Here is a 20935-nt window from a genome sequence, read left to right on the forward strand (position 1 = left end):
GTATTCACGCATGCACAAATTCAATCATAACTAGGATAGAAATGTCTAAATACGAAAAACATTTTGTGGTTCTGTGAATTGACATTTCTAATTGGTTCAAATAGGGCCAGCCAATCAAATCTCCAAAGCAAAAGGAAACTGAAAACTTCATAATTTGCAACTCGAACTCTGGAGTTCTTACGATAAAAAGAATTTATAAATCTCATTTAGAATACGAAACACGACTTACAAAGTATCCCAAAATCGACCACATTCAAATTCCCTGGGTGCTATTAAAGTTTTGAGAGTTGGCAACACTAATATGAATAAGTCAATTCTGATATTGCCAACATAAAGTTTAGTTTGACATTTTTAATTGGGATCGTATTCAGAACGTGTTGTCATACGAGTTGTTTAACCAGAAACATTCATCTTAGTCAAAAAATGGAATTAAATTGCGAACATTTGGTTGTCAAAAAGATTGTCGTGGATTGGTGCAAACAAATACTAAAAAATTTCAATCGCTTGGCATCTATGCGAATGAATCCGAAACTATAACACTCGACTGAATGGGTCTTCCAATACGAGCCAAATCCCAAAAAAGTTGAGGTACTTTGATGTAACTGATCCCCTCTTCCATTAGGGCAACGTAGAACGGTCAATTCTGAATGGTACACCAGCCTTTATTTGTCAGAAGAATTAGGAAAACCAATCGCCTAAGACGGATCATTCACCACCACGATAATGCCGGCAATGCCTCACATATCAGCTCCAAAAACGGTTTTGAACAATCAAAACATCGAATTGATGAATCATCTGCCGTATAATTCTTATTTGGCACTTTATGAATTCTTCTTATTCCCGCAGATCAAAAATAAATTGCAGTTTCTTCTTTCAAATCACATGTTTTGGAGGTACTCCAAACGGAATGCCTCGAAAATTGGTTCAAATAAATGCCAAATTGTATTGTTCTTAATGCAGAGTATTTTGAAAAACAAAACAATAAAAATACGTCCAGTTATCAAATATTTGTTTTTGTTTATCTCAAAACTCAAGCAGCAACCCTCGTACAAAGCCGGAACTATACAAAAATAGGAAAGTCAAAAAATTGATGGGATGTATAAATTTTCTACTTAGTAGTTTATGCAAGGTGAAAAATTTTGTGTAATTTGGCCGAATTCAATGAATTTAAGCACAATTTTATAGTACGAATGAATTTTTTCAGTTAAGAAGCTTATCTTTAAATGACAATAATCTTTAAAATTGAAACGGAATAAACGTGCTCAAGTTACGAACATTTCAATATAATCAGTTTTATCCAATATTAACGAGAAAACAAATCCGATTTAAAAAAACTGGCCTGCTAATAATAAATAATAAAAACAATAGCTCCATTTGAACTGATAGTATGTCAATTATTTACAATAAAACAATAACTTGAATGAAAAAACATGGCGTCTAAATGATTTTCGTTCGTGTGTGGCCAATCACTTTATTTTCCAATGTTATATTAATCACTTTGTAATAGTATTTAAAAACTTATTAGAATATATTCAAGCCGGAAATAATAGATCTGTAAATAGTAAACTTTCTTCGTTATGAAATTAAAACTTTCATTTACATTGTTAGTGCCACAATTATTATTAACAGTAATGACCGACTTATCATTTGTTTGGGAGATTAAAAACTCAGATATTCAAATTTATTTTGAAATTGTTGAAAAAAAGGAATCGAAATCATTAACAAATTAGTGATATTTGAATGAGGAATATTGACCATGCCCACTACACTCGATTAGGATTAGGATCGATCCAGGATCAGGAGATCAGCGGTATTACAAATAACTTATTAGTTCGATCCTCTTCATCTCATGCCGTTTTCTCATTGAAGGTTGGCGACCACGTTTTTAAACGTCTCTGTCCCTCGCAATATGAAATAATTCTCCGACGATGATATTTGTCCATTTTCTTATGTTACGGAGCCAGGATTTCATTTTCCTGTCAATGATTTCCTTTCCCTCTACTCTGCCTTGCTTTATACATTAATAATTCTCAACAGCTTTCTTTAGCGACTAATGCGTCTTAGTACTTCGTCGTTGGTGATTCTGTCAGTCCAGGGTATCTTCAGGAAGCGTTTATAGAGCCACATCTCAAGAGTTTTGACCATTTGAGCTTTCAAGTTCCAAGTACATACTCCGTCAAACAGTACTGACCACACATAAAATTCCATGAATCCTATTCTGTCGTGGAGGCTTAGATTTCTGTTTACTAATTGTCAACAGCTTTCTTTAGCGACTAATGCGTCTTAGTACTTCGTCGTTGGTGATTCTGTCAGTCCAGGGTATCTTCAGGATGCGTTTATAGAGCCACATTTCAAGTTTTTTGATCATTTGAGCCTTCAAGGTCAAAGTTTACAGCAGTACTGACCACACATAACGTTCCATGTATCCTATTCTGACGTGGAGGTTTAGATTTCTGTTTAATCATTGTCAACAACTTTCTTTAGCGACCAATGAGTCTTAGTACTTCGTCGTTGGTGATTCTGTCAGTCCAGGGTATCTTCAGGATGCGTCTATAGAGTCACATCTCAAGTTTTTTTATCATTTGAGCCTTCAAGGTCCAAGTTTACAGCAGTACTGACCACACATAACGTTCTATGTATCCTATTCTGACGTGGAGGCTTAGATTTCTGTTTACTAATTGTCAACAACTTTCTTTAACGACCAATGCGTCTTAGTACTTCGTCGTTGGTGATTCTGTCAGTCCAGGGTATCTTCAGGATGCGTCTATAGAGTCACATCTCAAGTTTTTTTATCATTTGAGCCTTCAAGGTCAAAGTTTACAGCAGTACTGACCACACATAACGTTCCATGTATCCTATTCTGACGTGGAGGTTTAGATTTCTGTTTAATCATTGTCAACAACTTTCTTTAGCGACCAATGAGTCTTAGTACTTCGTCGTTGGTGATTCTGTCAGTCCAGGGTATCTTCAGGATGCGTCTATAGAGTCACATCTCAAGTTTTTTTATCATTTGAGCCTTCAAGGTCAAAGTTTACAGCAGTACTGACCACACATAACGTTCCATGTATCCTATTCTGACGTGGAGGTTTAGATTTCTGTTTAATAATTGTCAACAACTTTCTTTAGCGACCAATGAGTCTTAGTACTTCGTCGTTGGCGATTCTGTCAGTCCAGGGTACCTTCAGGATGCGTCTATAGAGTCACATCTCAAGTTTTTTTATCATTTGAGCCTTCAAGGTCAAAGTTTACAGCAGTACTGACCACACATAACGTTCCATGTATCCTATTCTGACGTGGAGGTTTAGATTTCTGTTTAATAATTGTCAACAACTTTCTTTAGCTACCAATGCGTCTTAGTACTTCGTCGTTGGCGATTCTGTCAGTCCAGGGTACCTTCAGGATGCGTCTATAGAGTCACATCTCAAGTTTTTTTATCATTTGAGCCTTCAAGGTCAAAGTTTACAGCAGTACTGACCACACATAACGTTCCATGTATCCTATTCTGACGTGGAGGTTTAGATTTCTGTTTAATAATTGTCAACAACTTTCTTTAGCTACCAATGCGTCTTAGTACTTCGTCGTTGGCGATTCTGTCAGTCCAGGGTACCTTCAGGATGCGCCTATAGAGTCACATCTCAAGTTTTTTTATCATTTGAGCCTTCAAGGTCCAAGTTTACAGCAGTACTGACCACACATAACGTTCTATGTATCCTATTCTGACGTGGAGGTTTAGATTTCTGTTTAATAATTGTCAACAACTTTCTTTAGCTACCAATGCGTCTTAGTACTTCGTCGTTGGCGATTCTGTCAGTCCAGGGTACCTTCAGGATGCGTCTATAGAGTCACATCTCAAGTTTTTTTATCATTTGAGCCTTCAAGGTCCAAGTTTACAGCAGTACTGACCACACATAACGTTCTATGTATCCTATTCTGACGTGGAGGCTTAGATTTCTGTTTACTAATTGTCAACAACTTTCTTTAACGACCAATGCGTCTTAGTACTTCGTCGTTGGCGATTCTGTCAGTCCAGGGTACCTTCAGGATGCGCCTATAGAGTCACATCTCAAGTTTTTTTATCATTTGAGCCTTCAAGGTCCAAGTTTACAGCATCATTTGAGCCTTCAAGGTCAAAGTTTACAGCAGTACTGACCACACATAACGTTCCATGTATCCTATTCTGACGTGGAGGTTTAGATTTCTGTTTAATAATTGTCAACAACTTTCTTTAGCTACCAATGCGTCTTAGTACTTCGTCGTTGGCGATTCTGTCAGTCCAGGGTATCTTCAGGATGCGTCTATAGAGTCACATCTCAAGTTTTTTTATCATTTGAGCCTTCAAGGTCCAAGTTTACAGCATCATTTGAGCCTTCAAGGTCAAAGTTTACAGCAGTACTGACCACACATAACGTTCCATGTATCCTATTCTGACGTGGAGGTTTAGATTTCTGTTTAATAATTGTCAACAACTTTCTTTAGCTACCAATGCGTCTTAGTACTTCGTCGTTGGCGATTCTGTCAGTCCAGGATATCTTCAGGATGCGTCTATAGAGCCACATCTCTCGAGGTTTTCTTTAGAATCAAATCGCTTTCGTACACGGAAGATCTTGTAAAAACTTCGGTTGAAAATTATACAGTAAGATGATTTTACTTCCACAATGGTTTGCTTTCTGACTAATAGCGATTGTTATTATCTCTTATCAATCAAACTAGTGTCAAAAATTATAAATATACCTATAATTTAATATTTTGTATAAACTTTATTACAACATTATCGGTTATTGCTTAAAAATTATTCAAAATATTTAAAATAAAAGTTTTCGGTGATTCGTAACAACCATGTGTGCGTGTCGATTAACAGCTGCATTAAACGGTAAATAACAAAAAAAAACTGTCATAAATTGAACAAGGTGAAATTGCGAGTAAATCTTAGAAGTGGTAATCCTTGAAATTACTAATGTGTATTTCAATAAAAATAACAATTAACACACACCTAAACTTGAAGTAAATTAGTTTCAAAGCACTTTTATCAGTCTTTCAAAAAAGTTGTGACACAACGTAAGTTTTTTTAAATATGAGTTTTCTTAGAAAACAATAATATATTTCAAATAACGCACCTAATATGAATTGTAGTAATTAAGTACCAGGATTAATAAGAAACCAGTAAATATAATATCATCTGGCCTTCACAATAGTCTCCATTTAATTCTACACAATTTAGAACAACTCAAGGTCATCGACTTCAGTTTAGAACCAGGATTACATCTTCCTTGATCTCCAATATATTATGGGTTCTTTTAGGTTTGACATTTTCTTGGGCCTTCACTCGCTTCTGCTAGATTTTCTTCACCCACTGTTGATTTTGTTCGAAAATATTCCATACCAAGAGTCATACCAATTCTCATCTACAATGTCATGATCAATTAAACTTCTACCGTCAATTATTTTAAACCCTGTTTGTTTGAAACGAATGATATGTCATTTTAAATGATGACTGCTTATTACATTTCAACCCTGCATTGGACATAAAGCATTAACTTTATATAACGTGCAATTATTAATGTTCCGTAATTTTGAAAACGCCAATTTTTTTGAATACTGACGACGGATTCGTAATCACTGACTGCAAGTCACCATTTTATTCTTAACGGTTGACGGATGACCGATTTCGAAATCCCCCGTATACCAAATCTCAATTTCTTACACTTTTGGCCACGTTTAAGACATTCTGAACCACTGCACGTCGTTTTTATTGAGACAAAGCAAATCCTTTCAGATCGTTGTTGATGTTGTTCATGGGTAAAAACCCTCGGCATCTTCTACTGATTTTTTGATTGTAATTTTTCTGTAAATATCACTAAATTCGAATCAATTCAACGACTCTAATACAATAGTTAGAAAAAAACTCATCGTTCTATCGAATTTAGGCTTGAAGTAAAACTGAAAGTGAGAAGTTCTATTGATAGAGAGATTTGGACGAAGTGTTGCCTGTTTTTCGAGTTATGACTACCTGTACTAGGTACAATTCAGTCCCCTAATAAATTGGAGAAAGGATAAAGAGGCTTATTATTGATACCTAACCAAAGAAAGCGAGGATTCCACATCTGGGAATTAACAATCTAAGCAGAAAGCAGATACTACTTCGTAAAAGTTTGGGCAGCGAGATTATTAAATCTAAGAAAATATAGACAGCTATGTTTACAGAAAAAGTCTATACGACGAAAATCTATTATACAACGAAGTGTAGAATTTACATAATAAAACAATAATACACAATTATAAACAAGAATACAAGAAAAAATGGGTAAAATTATAAAAAGATATTCTAATTACGAAAATAATTCCAAATTTCAAATAATGGATTCCATTTGTTTATATTTAAAAAACAATTTTTCAATGAAGACGTTTCATGGGCACCGTCTAGAGAAATTTATGCAAGTATAGTTAGTGTTTGATAGATATTTTTTAACAAAGAAAATATTTGTAAGGTCAAATAGAACGAATAGAATGTAAACATTTAGATAATGACACGATCTTAAAAACATTTATATACAAAACTTTTACAAGCCATTCGATGTTATTGATATGAATCACTGACACCATAAAACTGAGCGAAAGTTAGTGGAGGTAAAAAAAATAGCTAAAATAGCGTAAATATGTTGTTTTTCTCTCTATCAGAAGTTTGAACCCACTTGAAGAAGCTTCTATATTAACTGTGTGGTTTGGAACAGTTGACTCACTCACTCACAAAGTTTTATAACAATTCCCGCGGCTCATTCCAATATAAATCTCGATCCGATGTCGGTTCAAGGACTCTTCAACAAGGAATAGGATGGTCTACTATCATTAAATCCACACAATGATCATATTAAATTCAGTAGAAATCTTTTGAGAAATCTTTTATAGGTTTGTTCTTGGTAGCTGCACTGGCAGAACTAGTGTACCCTAAAGCGTTTTTTGTAGCAGAAGCAGCGCCACTTTCACTGTTCTTAGTAGCAGTGCAAGAGAATTAGTTCACCCAGTTCACTGTACTAAATCTTTTTCTATGATTGTTAATAATACAAGGCCTGAATTACATCAAATAACCTCAAATACAACAATCAAGAAATGCTCCATTGCTCTCTGCACTAAATCATTCTTTGTATTCGATCGAACTAATTCTATACACTAGTGAACGGGCGTGCACTGGTTCAGTTCAGTACAGTTCCAGTGCAGCTACAAAAAACAAACCTTGTTTCATAACGTGAGGTTTACATTTTATTATAAATTGAGGTAACAAAAATAATTTGTGATTGCTTATTTTTTGTGGAAGAGTCCTGGATTTGGGTTGGGGCCCAAGATCACTCTAAAATCTAAAAACTAAATTATGTAGTTTTCGAAATATTTCGACCGCTGTTTTAACAGTATTTTTTATTTGGAAATATTATTGATCTATCAAACAAACATTACCATTCAAAAATATAAAAAAGTGTAGTTTTTTTTTCATTTCATTAAAAGTATAAAAAATCGATCTCGTAAAATCATGATGTTGAAATTGTTTTACGAAATTCGGGTATTTTTAACAGTCGTGTTAACTAGTTATCTATTACAAAAAAGGCGAAAGTGAAATTACAGTAATAAAAATGTTTTGCCTGTATAATTTATGTAACCAATTGGAATTTTATGGTAAATTACGGGAAAGTAATTTTTTTACCTTGTTGACACATTTCTCCTTAAATTTTTGAAATTAACTGAACTACGAGGATTTTTCGATAGTCGATGAACAGAATCCCGCAAGACAGCAAGACTTTCATCGGCCAAAAACTCGCAAAAACTGCTGGCTTATTTTCAGCCCTCTTTCTTTCTTTTAGGTGTCATAAATTTTTTGTATTCGGATTTTTTTCGCACATTTTCATTTGGTTTTCATATTGATGCGTTCCTTCTAATGGACTCATCGATACCAAACAAACAAAATTACCAATTATTAGCATAAATAAAATCGAAAATTTGATTACACTTTTTTATATCTTCGTCATTTGAAATACGTATTGCATGAGAGGCACTTTAAACGTAATCTCACTAAAGTGGACAATCTTTAACGTGTTCAAACCTATAGGTTTTAAGCTATGAAATAGAAATAAAAAAGAAGCAATGAAAAAAATTTAGAAACGTTATTTGGATAACTTATTTTTTGTCTATATGTTTACGCAGTTCTAACCATATTTTAAGAACATAAAAGACTAAAACTGTCGTCAACTTAGATTCTTAATTAATTTGGATAAACAAAATCGCTTTCAACTGTTGTTATTTTGAATCTTTGTTCTTTACACATCTTTCCATACGTTTTTTCCATTGATCGAAGCAGGTGCTGGAAGTCTTCTTTGGTGTGTGCCTTCAAGAGCTCTGCCGTTTTTTGATTTACCGCTTCCATCGGGTCCCTTTCAAAGCAGATCATTTACTAACCTTTCAAGGAAATCCAAGCAGGCCCGTTGACGCAAGAGCTTCTGGTCAGAAGTCAGATTTTTTGGCACCACTTCGCAGTCATCTGGATGCTCTTTCGACGATCTGCACGCACAATTTGGTTGATTTTAGTCACTGTTTCCGGAGTTGAAACAGTCACAGGGCGACCTGGCGCTGGTCATCTTCAGTGTTCTGAACTAAAGCGCTTACACCATTCAAAAATTGCCCCCATATGCCTCAGTTTTTTTCAATTTAACGAGAAATTTAAGATTGAAACGTTGCTCCTGGTTTTCGGCACGAGATAAAAACACGTTCGTTCCAAACCGCTACTGTACAAATACTATAATAGTGAAGGAAACGTGTTTTGGTGCGTGCATAGACAAAATATCTAGATACTCAACACACTACTCGTTTTTTAATTCACTAATCCACCATTTTTATTGCGTTTAGTAACAAAATCTTTCGATTTAATTGTATAATGTTTGATAACAGTAAAACAGAAAGCGAGTATGCAAAATTTTAATTTAATGACGTCGTAGTAACGGATGCTACATCCTTTTCATTATACACATTTAATCGTTTCATCACAGAAAACGTTAATTTATTAAGGATATACAACATCAAGACTAGTTGGTTGTTTAGTGGTTTCAGGCTTGTTTACCATTTGTTTACGTGTGATCAATTTATCTATCGAAATACCAAAACTCGTTCTAATTGAATGCATTTTTCACTATTATTTTGACACCACTTTGGCTTTTTCTTTTCCACTGGTCTTTTGGTAAACAATCCAGAACCATTTTTACATTCTCTCTGCTCTAGCATCTTGCTCTTTGTGCTCGAACTATTTCTATATATCATCATCAGTTCCCTATTTATTACCTCTTCAGATATCTTATGACATTTTGATTGGTAACGTCATATATTTCTTCTTCCCATAATTCCAGTTTCATTTTTCAATTTTCCGCCTAACCGCCTACCTACTAGAAAGTCAATAAATGAAAGTGTGAAATATCTAAATTTTTTTTTTTTTTTGAACAAAACACCGTTTTTACAAATAACTATAGGAAACGTAGTCTATTAGAATATTTACGGTACATCTGTAGTTGTTAATAGAAAGTCAATTATTATGGGCTATTAAAATTTTGTACGTATGTAGTTCAAATAAACGTAAATTGAAAGTTTTTCCTCAATTACCGCGCATAATCGTAACGAGCGTGAATGATATAATAACATATTAGATGGTTTATAAAAAAAATAATTTCAAATTGTCATTAAAAACCAATTTAGTTTGGTGTGTATACAGATAATATTTTCTACGCATATTCACATTGTTGTGGATGAAGAAATACCAAAAAATTAGCATTCTTTGTTTTTATTGTGTATTATTATTATTTTATAACAGAATATTTTAGGATGTATTTCTTGAAAAAATTTTGCAACAAAAACTAGTATTAAAATGGTTATAACGAAAAAAAATTTTCGCCTCGCACCCTGTATAGCGTCCCCCTCGTATATATTACACATATTATGTTAAAAGTAAAAATATGGATCAATATAAGGAAAAATCCACTGAAAGATTAAAAAGGGCAGAATAAAAATAACAGAATTATAAGAATAAATAATAACAATTTTCTTTAATGTTAATTTTTGTGATAAATCTGCTACTACAAAAATATTTCCGAAACGGCTGAAGATACTCGGATGTATTGTACAGGAAAATTAGATTTTGAAGAAACAAAAAATTAATAATATACAGGGGGTTGTATTTCAAAAGTTTGCATTGGGTAATTATACACTTTCACGGTCACCCGGTTTTTTGGCACTAGAAAATCGAAAAATGGATGGATTTTAATGAGCTTGGTCTCAAAATGTTCCATTTTACGGCGGATTTATAAAAAAAATTAGTAGAAATAGCTGGAATGAAAATTTCTCATAGTTTTACTGTTTTAAATCGTAAAAAAAACGGTTTTGCAAAATAATCCTTTACAAAAAATTGTCTCATTATCAGATAAAGTTTTTATATATTTTTTGTATTCGACATAAATTAATAAACAATTTAAAAAAAATCCAAAAAGAATGATTTTTTCAGTTTTTATAGCTTAAAATGAAATCGATGAAAAACAATCAATTTTCGTGAATAGTTTCGTACTATATTCTTCAATGTTAATAGTTTTTGGACCATTAAAAATCGAAAAATTGATAAATTTTATAATTTTGCTCTCAAAATGTTTCATTTTACGACGAATTTATGAAAAACACGGGGGTACTGGCTGAACATTCGTGTAAATGTGATTTTTATCTTTTTTTTAATAGAATACATTTTATGCTGTAAAATACCGAAAAAAATTAACTTTTTTGAATTTTATTTTCAAAATATTCATTTTTTTATGTAAATTGCGAAAAAAATATACGAACTTGATTCCACGACGTCAGAAACAGTTACGAAGGATTATATGTAGAAAGTCATTTTTTTTGCATTTAAAGTCATGAAACTGTTAAAAATATTTATTTTTTTTAATTTTCGTATTTTTTTTTATAAATCCGCCGTAAAATGGAACATTTTGAGACCAAGATCATTAAAATCCATCCATTTTTCGATTTTCTAGAGCCAAAAAACCAGGTGACCGCGAAATTGTATAATTACCGATCATTGTCACATTTGAAAACACAAATCGACATCTCCAAGCGTTTTCCACAACACACCCTCAATTATTTATTAACGAGATTATTCCATTAGGATGTTCCAAACCGTATAATAAATCTTTAATTACTAACTTCAAACCGACAATAAGCTGTTAATTGCAAATACTGTCGTATTTACAAACGTACAAACCCTATTCAAAATATCACCCAAAAATAAATGTTGGCCAATATTAAAAACGACCACTATCTATCCACATGTCCATTCGTCCTCTAAAAGAACAGAATTTACTTACGATTTATTGCCCAATCCATCATATTCACCTGACATGTCTCCCTCTGAATATCTTCTGTCCTCAAATTTGAAAAATGGTTTAGTAGAAAGCCCCTTTAGACGAATATCTCTATTGGACAACAATATTATTATTTATGCGGGGAGAAATTAATCCAATGATATATTTCAAGTGCTTTATATCGGTACTAACTGTTTGGGATCACCAACTTTTCAAGGATTATTATACAGAGATCGACATAAGTCAGGCAATAAATTTGCATCAAGCGAAAAAAATGCAACGTCAAAATGAGTTTATTAAATGATATTTCAAAAGGGATTCGAAAAACGGTTACTGTGAGTGTTCAAATTGATGATGACCTTGACCAATACATTTATGGCGTGTCTCAACAACAAATTCTTCTTCAATAGCAGTACAGAGGTCGGGAAGGGTGCGTGGTTCTCTTGCAAAAACGCGGCCCCAGAGAAAACCTTACAGGAGAAAATTACAGGGTGTCAGGTCATGTTGACAAGTGTTGAATCGTTGTTCAATTGCCCGCAAAATGTTCGAGCGTTTCCAGATGATTTTGACTCGTCACGGGACCCTCTAAAAAGTACGGATCCTCGACACCTGCCTACACACACATCCCAGTGTGTTAATTCTTCTTCATTGAAGACGTGAGGATTCTGGTCTTTCCAGTACACGCAGTTCAGCTTGAAGGTTGTTTCATCCGACTACAAAATGGAATGCTGGAACTGTATACGAGGTACCACTCTCAAACTTCCAATCTGCAAGCGAAATCATCGTCGTGAAATGTGTGGAAGAGACGCGGTCGGTAAAAAGAGAAACTAGAGACTAGTCTTTAACAAGTTACGGTATATTTAAATCGAGGCGTAGGAATTTTCACACCCACCCTGTATATTTTCAGTTTGAAGTATACTTTCATTTATTTAGTTTCACTTTCGCTGGAATTACGACAACACGACATTGAAATTAATAATAATTTCTTCAAATTTTATTATTACTACGAGTTTATAATTGAAATTGTTCGACAAGAGCGAAAGTTTTCTCTAGAATAATATTGATAGTTGTTATATAGTATACAAGTATATAATTGCTGCTTGAAAATATTGTTAATCATGTCAAATTCATCGCTCAAGACGTTAACTGTTATTTTCAATCGGAGATATTTTATATCAGATGCAGGTGGTCAGTTATGGTATCTATTTTTGATCTTTAATTTTTGGATAAATAAAATAAACCAAATAAAAATAATTAAAAAACCTTGACGATATTTTAGATTTAGATATTTTATAATTATAACACTCAGATAGTTTTCTTCAAATCAACATTTAGAAGGACTATTTTTTGAAGCGTCGTTGTATAGAAAAAGATTTTCTAATCGGATATTACAATTCGTAAGCATGAGTTTGATTTGATAAAATTGATAAAAATAACGTGATACATTTAACTAGGTATTTGCTATAATCAAAGACAACGACATTGCATACCATTATCTTTTATAAAACATAATAGAAAATCTGGATTGATGGAAAAAATAAGAAATAATCGTCTCACTAAAGTACTTCTGTGAATTGATAGAATATTACAAACAAAATTTACTATTTAGACGAGATACTGGTAAAAGCTATACATGCAATTAAAAAAATTTGAATCAACACAATCATTGTGAAATTCATTTGCATCAAATTGACTAATTTTCACAAGGACATCAACGTAGAACGTTCTGAAAAGTCCCATTTCAAATAGTCAAAACAGCTGAGCAAGTTGAAATTATGGTCAAAGTGCTTTAAACTTTTTTATGACTCACACAAAATATATTTTTCTGTGGTAACCCTCATCCTTTAATTACGTGTTTGTATATTTTGATTTGTTACTATACGCCTGATTTGATCATGTGTGATTTTTGGTTATTCTTCAACCTAAACATCGAAGTTTAAAATAAATTACCGAGCTGCTTCGTTTCTGAATTATTTTTCATATATTTTAGTGACCCCGAAATTGTTCTATTAATTATTAATTATTGAAAGTAACCGACTGAATCATTTTTTATTAATTTGAAGGTGCACGTGCCCCTCTCGGCTGTACCTCAATGCAAATGTGTAAAATCATATTGAATGCCATTGTTTGAAAAAATAAATAAACTGAAATTTTGTTAGATTGTCTTCAATTTTCAATATTTCTGTGGTTTTAAGTTTCTTATTGAAGCGACAAATTTATAGTTTTTGAATTAGATGAATTGAATTCTAATGGTCACAGCTGCACGTTTCAACAGAATTTTCGTAAAGACGAAGACCATATGGGGAATATTACATAATACAATTTTTCCTAGAATTTCAAAATTGAACGTATACAACGTGTAGGGATATTTCTGATTTTTTTCTTATATAGAATTCATGGCCTATACTTTTGCGGATCTTTTGAATTTTATGATAATTGAAAAATATATTTTTTTATTAGTGTATTTTTAGGAACTTCAAAATACAGTATGACTGTTCTTGGTTAAGTTAGGTTAGGTTATTGCGAAGCATATACAGGGTGGCCTAGTTTCTGCGATATCTAAAATTTGCCATAAGTCAAGAACGTCTTTAAATTATTTTTTCAAATTTGGTGACCAATATTTTCCTTAATAAAGTAATATTTTGACATAAACAAACTTTGGAGAAATTTAACAAGTGGCGCTCTGTCAGTGTTAGTTGTCACTTTTGATCGGAACGGAATCCCATCTCTATACGTTCTCATCTATTAATTACACCATCTGATTGACCTTCGTCCTTTCAAATGTAGATAATTACTTGAATTAAAAGCATAGGTGAAACATGACATCATCTTATCATTGGTAAAATCAATAGTGGCATCGTTTATATGAATAAAATAAGGACAGAAAATGCGTAAATATAAAATCCATAAAAGAATAAACAATTTCAGATTGAAAAAAAAAATGTTCCATAGTTCATCATGGATTGAGTTACAGATTGTTAGTATATAAAGAAGTTTTCTAGATGTATTCATCTAACCAAAATTATTTAGAAAGCAGGTTTTGAATGAACGCCATCAGCACGAAATAGGTGGAAAGCAAACGAAAATCCTGTAATAGTCAATGATAAAATAGCTGAGAAAACAATATTTCTGAAGATATGGCAACAGACAAAATCACAAACCAACAAGCAAAAATTAAACAAACCTAGCAGAGATCGAAAAAAATTATTATTAAATCAGAAAAATGAATCAGTCCAGAATTGTCTTGGAAATTTAACCCCGACAGCAGCGTTGGATTGAGAAGTAGTGGAACCTGGGGCAGAAATCGAAGCTGAAGGAAATCATAATCAGCTCGAACGTAATTAGTTTTAAATAAAAATAAATTATAAATCAAAATAAGTTACAATTTTATTTCATAAACTATATAAAGTTTCTATTTAAAAAACTTTTTTCTCAATTTAATTGAAATTCATATTCTCGTTTCCAATTCATAGTCTAGTTACTCAAAAATCAAGGAAACGGTTCTAAAAGTGATCATTCCTAAAAAAGCACCAGGATATGATCTTATAACTGGAAGAATTCTCCAGAAGGTATAGTTCTTCCAATATCAATTGCAGGTTATAAAAACCCTTGCCGACAATTTTGTAAATAGACGAGTAAAATGTACCTGTCTGTAAGGGAGTTTGGTTTAAACAGGCTATCAGACGTGAACTGAGCTTTTTTTGTACCCCATTCGTCTATTAGAACTTCGGTAGTCTTGTATCTGACGCAAATAATCTTGTCGCCACCGAACTCTACTTGAAGATTCGGTTATTGCCATCCGTTTATTCGGTTTTTTGTGTTTAAAATCATATGCTGATAAAACTTGACGCAATGTAACTGGTATAATAGTATTCTGGATAAACTGCTACCTTTGGCAACCCCGATAAACGGAAAATTGATTTACTCTAGTTCATTCAGCAATTCTTATTATGATTACATTATTAGATTGTTCATTATTTTCCTTTTTTAAACATTCGAATATATTTAAAATAACTTCATTCATACCTTACGTCATATTTCTATTTATTCAAAGAAATTTATGAATTAAATAATATAGAAATTGTGTACATACGCTTTCCAACAGCTTCGGCCAATAGAGATTCATGTTTTTATTGGTAAACAGTGGAGGTGATGAGTCCAAGTGGACTGACGGTTTGTTTGTGCGAATTTTATACGGGGAGTTACCATATTTTTAATTTGGTATGAGTGCCTTGCGTATTTATGCAATATTGATTGTTCTTGTGCATTTGATATAACAAGAAAAGGAATAGAAACAATTCAACAGATATTCAATGCAGTTATTGCACGTAGTTATTATGAACCAAAAACAGGAGAAGAGAGTGGAGATTCGAGACGCGATCAGAATGAAAATTGGTATAAAGAACAGAGAAAAACTACAGGACAGGACACAGTTTGTACAGTTTTCAAGAAATATTAGAAAAAAATCAAATTTGGTAAGAAGTATAAAATTCTTTGAACACTCTATGTACAATGTTTTGAAATGATCTACGTATGGTACATTTTTTTGCTACATCCGTTAACAAACAAAACCACTTTCTTATGGTATTACACATTTCCTTTTATACATGAAGACACTTTGTACGTAATGTTACGTTCATCAGTAGCATGTGGTCTTTTTTATTTTTTTTATAGTCACGTTGCACTTGTAAAAGAAAAATAAACAAAACACAAAATACCTAATAACAAATCAGTAATGAAAAAGAGCAACGGTCTGTAATTTTGTTGTTATAATTGAAGGCAGATGTTAATAGTTGTAAAGGATTGAGAAAACGAACATTACTCTGGAGATAATTTATGGGTTATTTAATCATTATACATCCTGTTGAATATACAAACTTCAAGAACATCTAAATGTTTAACCACATCATAAATGGAAAAATAAAGTTAACCTTGTATTTTATTTGTAATAAAATTAAGTTGTGGATAACAATAAGCCTCATATTTATGGTTGAATATTGTAAATCTTTACACATCTTAAGAGAGTTCGAGGTAAAGCGCTAATTGATTGTTTGAAATTATCATTATTTTTGTATTCTATTATGTTTTGTCAATAAATCTTTCTTGATTGTTATTCTCTTTTAATTGAAATTATTTTTCCAAAAATAATTCTGTTTAAAAAACAATTTCAATTAAAAGAGCAAAACAGGTCTACGAAATAAAAAATTGTTACAAAATTATTTAGATTGATTAAGTTACGGAGACTACAACGTGTATCTTTTGACGAAATTATTTTTCAAATCTATACGAAATAAGAAAAAATATTTTCTGTTTCATGAAACCTCAGACCCATTCGAGAGAACAGTAGGAATCCAACACTAGAGGTACCATCTTTTATAAGTCATTGCAGGTGCTTTCCAACGCAGACGACATAGAACCTAAGAGAAGCAAAAGAAACTTTTGTAAATTTTGAGAACGCAGCAAAGAAATCAATGCGAGATTACGTATACTTCGGAGCCTCTATAAACGCATGTACTGGCGTATAATGCTTACCAATGGATATTATTTTGTAATGTCAGGATACTTAAGTAAAACAAGTCTCTCAACGAGAGTTAAAGATTAAAATCTATAAGACGTTAATTGTTCCAGTTTTAATCTTCGGCTTGTAAACCTGGACAAACAAAAACGGACGAGAACGTTACCATCGATCTTCGAGAGAGATACTGAGATGTCCAAAAAAATAACGCCTGGAAAGGTTAATACAACTTCGAGCCCTACAACTCATACAGTTGATCAGAAAACAGAGTCGTAAAAACAATCAAGTTAGGCAGGACATGTAGCACGCTTCGACAACATCATGACCACATAAAAGCTATGCTAGCGAGGAATAGAAATAAAGGGAGACCAATGCTAAAGGGTCTCTGAAGATGCTACAAAGATTGATGCAGCAAACTGGATGGTACTTTCAATAGACCTAATAGAATGGCGTTCGAGGTCCTGAAAGGCTATAGCGCTAGTATGATGATGTTTCATTAGAATGTTTCCTAACACGACACTTTTTAACTATTTTAAGAAAATCTGATCAACGTCTAACTGCTTTCTCTGCAACCTCGTGATCTGTACTACTATTTGCCAACGATATGAGAGGAGTTAGCATCAGTCTCTACTATTTGTCGCACTTTGTATGAATGTTGTTTCGAATGTCAAACAATCTACCAGGTAATTGTGAAATCACAGGGCAATATGTCACCAGTTAACTGATTTCATAACACAGTGTTTCCAACTCGAATTTTATAGAAATTTAGTAGATTATGTGCCAAATGTTGGTAGAATGTAAAATTCAAAATTGGTAGATCTACCATCTACCACCTCAATTTAGAAGATTTTTTAAGATTAAAAATGCATGAACTGTTCTTAAAATGTTTATTTTTGGAAATTATACATATTTTTATTGGAAAATTTTAAATGTTTTGCGCTAGGCTGCCCGTTGTTTGCTATGAATCTTTTAGTAGGCAACAATTCCTCTAGAGTCTCCGTGCAAATTCTATTTCTCTGAAAGGTTTTCATATTATTAATTACGGAAAACAATCTCTCAACGTATTTATTTAAAATAAAACTTCCACCAGCACACTTGAGATCACACCTACATGATTAGCAATGTAAATATCCTTCACTCTTGGTACTTCCTTGAAGCCAATTTTCAAATTCCTTTCTCCCACAATTTCGAATATTTTTGGTCATGGTGTCTTTTTCTAGCTTTTTGCCGTGAAGATCCTAACCTAGAACGTAGTTATTTAGTTTCAACAACAAAACAACACAAAACAGGAGCAAACCAACCGGAAATGGGCCACAAAACAGTATAATAATGTCCATGGGTGCGAACGCCGAACTGTTGCTGATGTTTTTTTTTTGGTTTATAGCCTGGACCTGAATTCAAAGTGGTGATATGTCAAACTAATTAAAAAAATCTACCAAAAAGTTGGTATATATGACATCGCTGTCACAGCGCTCGATGGGCTACAACCAGGTATCACAGAGTCATCTGTTGTAGTTTATACACACTATTCCTGCATACCTTCTGTTCTGTGTTCACGTTTGTACAGGAATATTTGTCATGATCATGGAATCAGGAAAGGCAGGGAAAGTGCATGAGTTTATAGCCGCACGCAACTGAAATCTACTTAATTATGAAATGTCACATCATAAGAAGCTTTATTTATTATTTCATATCACTGAAACTAAACCCTGAGCCATTTTTTAAATTGAAAATTTATTAAATGTCTTTTACAAGATGTGCAACGAATGCGTTAACTGACTTCTGTCGAACCTTATATATTGAATGGTGATTGTGTGGTTCTAAAATGAATTTCCTTCAGTAATTCTTTTCGTGATTATGTGTTTGTAAATAAATTATTTCTATTGAAGGAATAAAGGAAAATAACCGTTAACTGCTACTCGTCTGAATGATAGGAAGGATATTGAGGTTCACTTTCTTTGTTACTCACATATATATGTACAGTGTGTTAATGTCTAAAATTTTGTAAAGTTATTAAGGACCAGTTGCGATAATAAATAATACCCGACAAAAATTGAAGTAATAACAAGTAAAATGTCGTGCTATTTTAACCTTAGACTCTATTCAATCTATTTTTATATTTTTTTCCATAAATTCTGACGCCGATTGCAGTAATTACGTCATCAATCTTCCTCCCTTCCGACATCTATTGGGACAGAAATAACTTGAAGTGAAAGATTTTGTTATATTTGTATAGATACAGGGCCGTCACCGGGGTGAGGATCGAAAGGTTTCAGACGAGTTTACAACAAAAAACTCGAAATTAAGAATTATAGCATTTTTCCAATAAGAGTGTTAATTTTTGCGCCTCTGGTATCATTATTTTGATATTATTACTAAATTGCAAAGTGTGTTTATGTTATTCAGAATAATATATCAAATAGAACGAGTTTTTTCTTATACGAAGATGTTCCAAGAAGTACCTGTCCCAACAAAGAAAACTGGTTTATTGATGGTTCTTTTGTTTTGGGTGTGAATGTGTCATCCATGAATCGGCGCGAGAATTCGGAAACATCTTCACGATGCAGTTTTTGTTCAATTGTGAGCAAATATGATACCCATCTTGCGCACAGCTTTCTCATGTCCAAAATTTCAATTTTCACAATGTCTGCTATGTCTGCTAGCTCGCGCACTTCCAGTCGACTGTCATCTAGTACCGCTTTATGGATTTCCTTCAAAATTTCTGGAGTCGTCACCTCATTTGGTCGACCACTGCGATGCTGGTCTTCGTAGGTCGCACGATCTCGTTTAAACTCTGCTACTCAACATTTTACCATTGATAACGAAGAAGCGGTCTCATTCAGAGTAGAATCTACTTCAACTTTTATATTGGTTGGGCTAACGACTTTGAAATAAAAGTATTGTATCACTTAACGATTACCAATTTTTCCCATGGCTGCCAAACAAATACTAAACAACGTGGCGTCTTCAAACTTGGAACATATGATGTATAAATTGTGTACTTTCTAATGCAGTGGTATTTTCCAAGCAATTCACCATCTCTAAATCAGGCCAGTTACTTCTGATACCATCTTTCGTATAACCAAAAATGAAAAATCCAAATATGGAGTTATTTCATTCAGTTACTAAACTTCTACGTTCTGAAATTTCGCACAGTAACAATCGATGTCTATATTGTGATGATGGACAGTTATTTTTGGAAAACTATACAATCAGGCGCCTTTTCGAATGTATATTTATATATATATATATAGAGGCTATCGATTACTTCCGAACTTCTAATTTAGTCAGCGCAAGTATGCTGATGAAGTCGGATGTAATTTTATCCGAAGAGTCTTGGCAAAGGTATTTAAAATATTTTGTAATGTGATTGTTGCTTATTGGTGTTCATTTACCTTCACCTTTTCGTATTATTTTCATTTTAATAAAATATGTTTATCAGTTTTTATTGACGAAATAAAATTCGTAGTTTCTTTTTTTGCAGACAAACGCTGGAAGGTGTTCTATTAAAAAGCAAAAGTCAAAACGCAGTCGGTAATGAATTATCTCCAATACCAACTAAAAGAGTCGTCAACATCCGAAGATCTCAAACTCAAAACGAAATGCCTCAAGCGATTGCTGATCTAAGAGCCAGACTCCAGGAAAGAGGAGAATCGGACTGGAAGAAAAGGGTAATGCTGAACAATAACGCCAGTGATGAATTGAAATTGTTGAAAGAGAAAAATAAATATAATGTAAGTTGATTTACTTGGATATTTTCTTAAAAACTACTTACACCTTCAAAAAAATTGATTACAAAATCAACTATGATGAGCTTTGAAATTTTCGTAAGACACGTCCTTATAAACCAATTAACAAAAATTTTTCATTTATACAAAGTTTGTTATTTGGAATAAATTCACTTTTTTTGAAAAATGCTCCGCCAAATAATATTTACAAACGCGATTTTCGACACTCAATAATAATGTATACAAAGTGTCCCAATGTAGAGATACGTCATCTTTAATTTGTTTGAATGAAAACACTGTTATTTAGATGTATATTTGTATAG

At 32.9% G+C, this 20935-nt stretch overlaps 1 protein-coding gene across 3 annotated transcripts in view; it reads left to right on the forward strand.

The window, feature by feature from the left end:
• The window catches only part of LOC130444644 (uncharacterized), a 132600-nt gene that overhangs the window by 84079 nt on the left and 27586 nt on the right, over positions 1-20935 (forward strand). For 2 of the 3 annotated variants that reach the window (XM_056779894.1, XM_056779897.1), the window contains one exon: positions 20369-20618. In XM_056779894.1, coding sequence (XP_056635872.1) covers positions 20369-20618 — 250 coding nt within the window. Of the gene's footprint in view, positions 1-20353; positions 20619-20935 lie in introns of all 3 variants that reach the window. The other variant, XM_056779896.1, reaches the window with a different exon arrangement.

Source organism: Diorhabda sublineata, chromosome 5 (assembly GCF_026230105.1).
Source record: "Diorhabda sublineata isolate icDioSubl1.1 chromosome 5, icDioSubl1.1, whole genome shotgun sequence".
NCBI classification, from domain to species: domain Eukaryota; kingdom Metazoa; phylum Arthropoda; class Insecta; order Coleoptera; family Chrysomelidae; genus Diorhabda; species Diorhabda sublineata.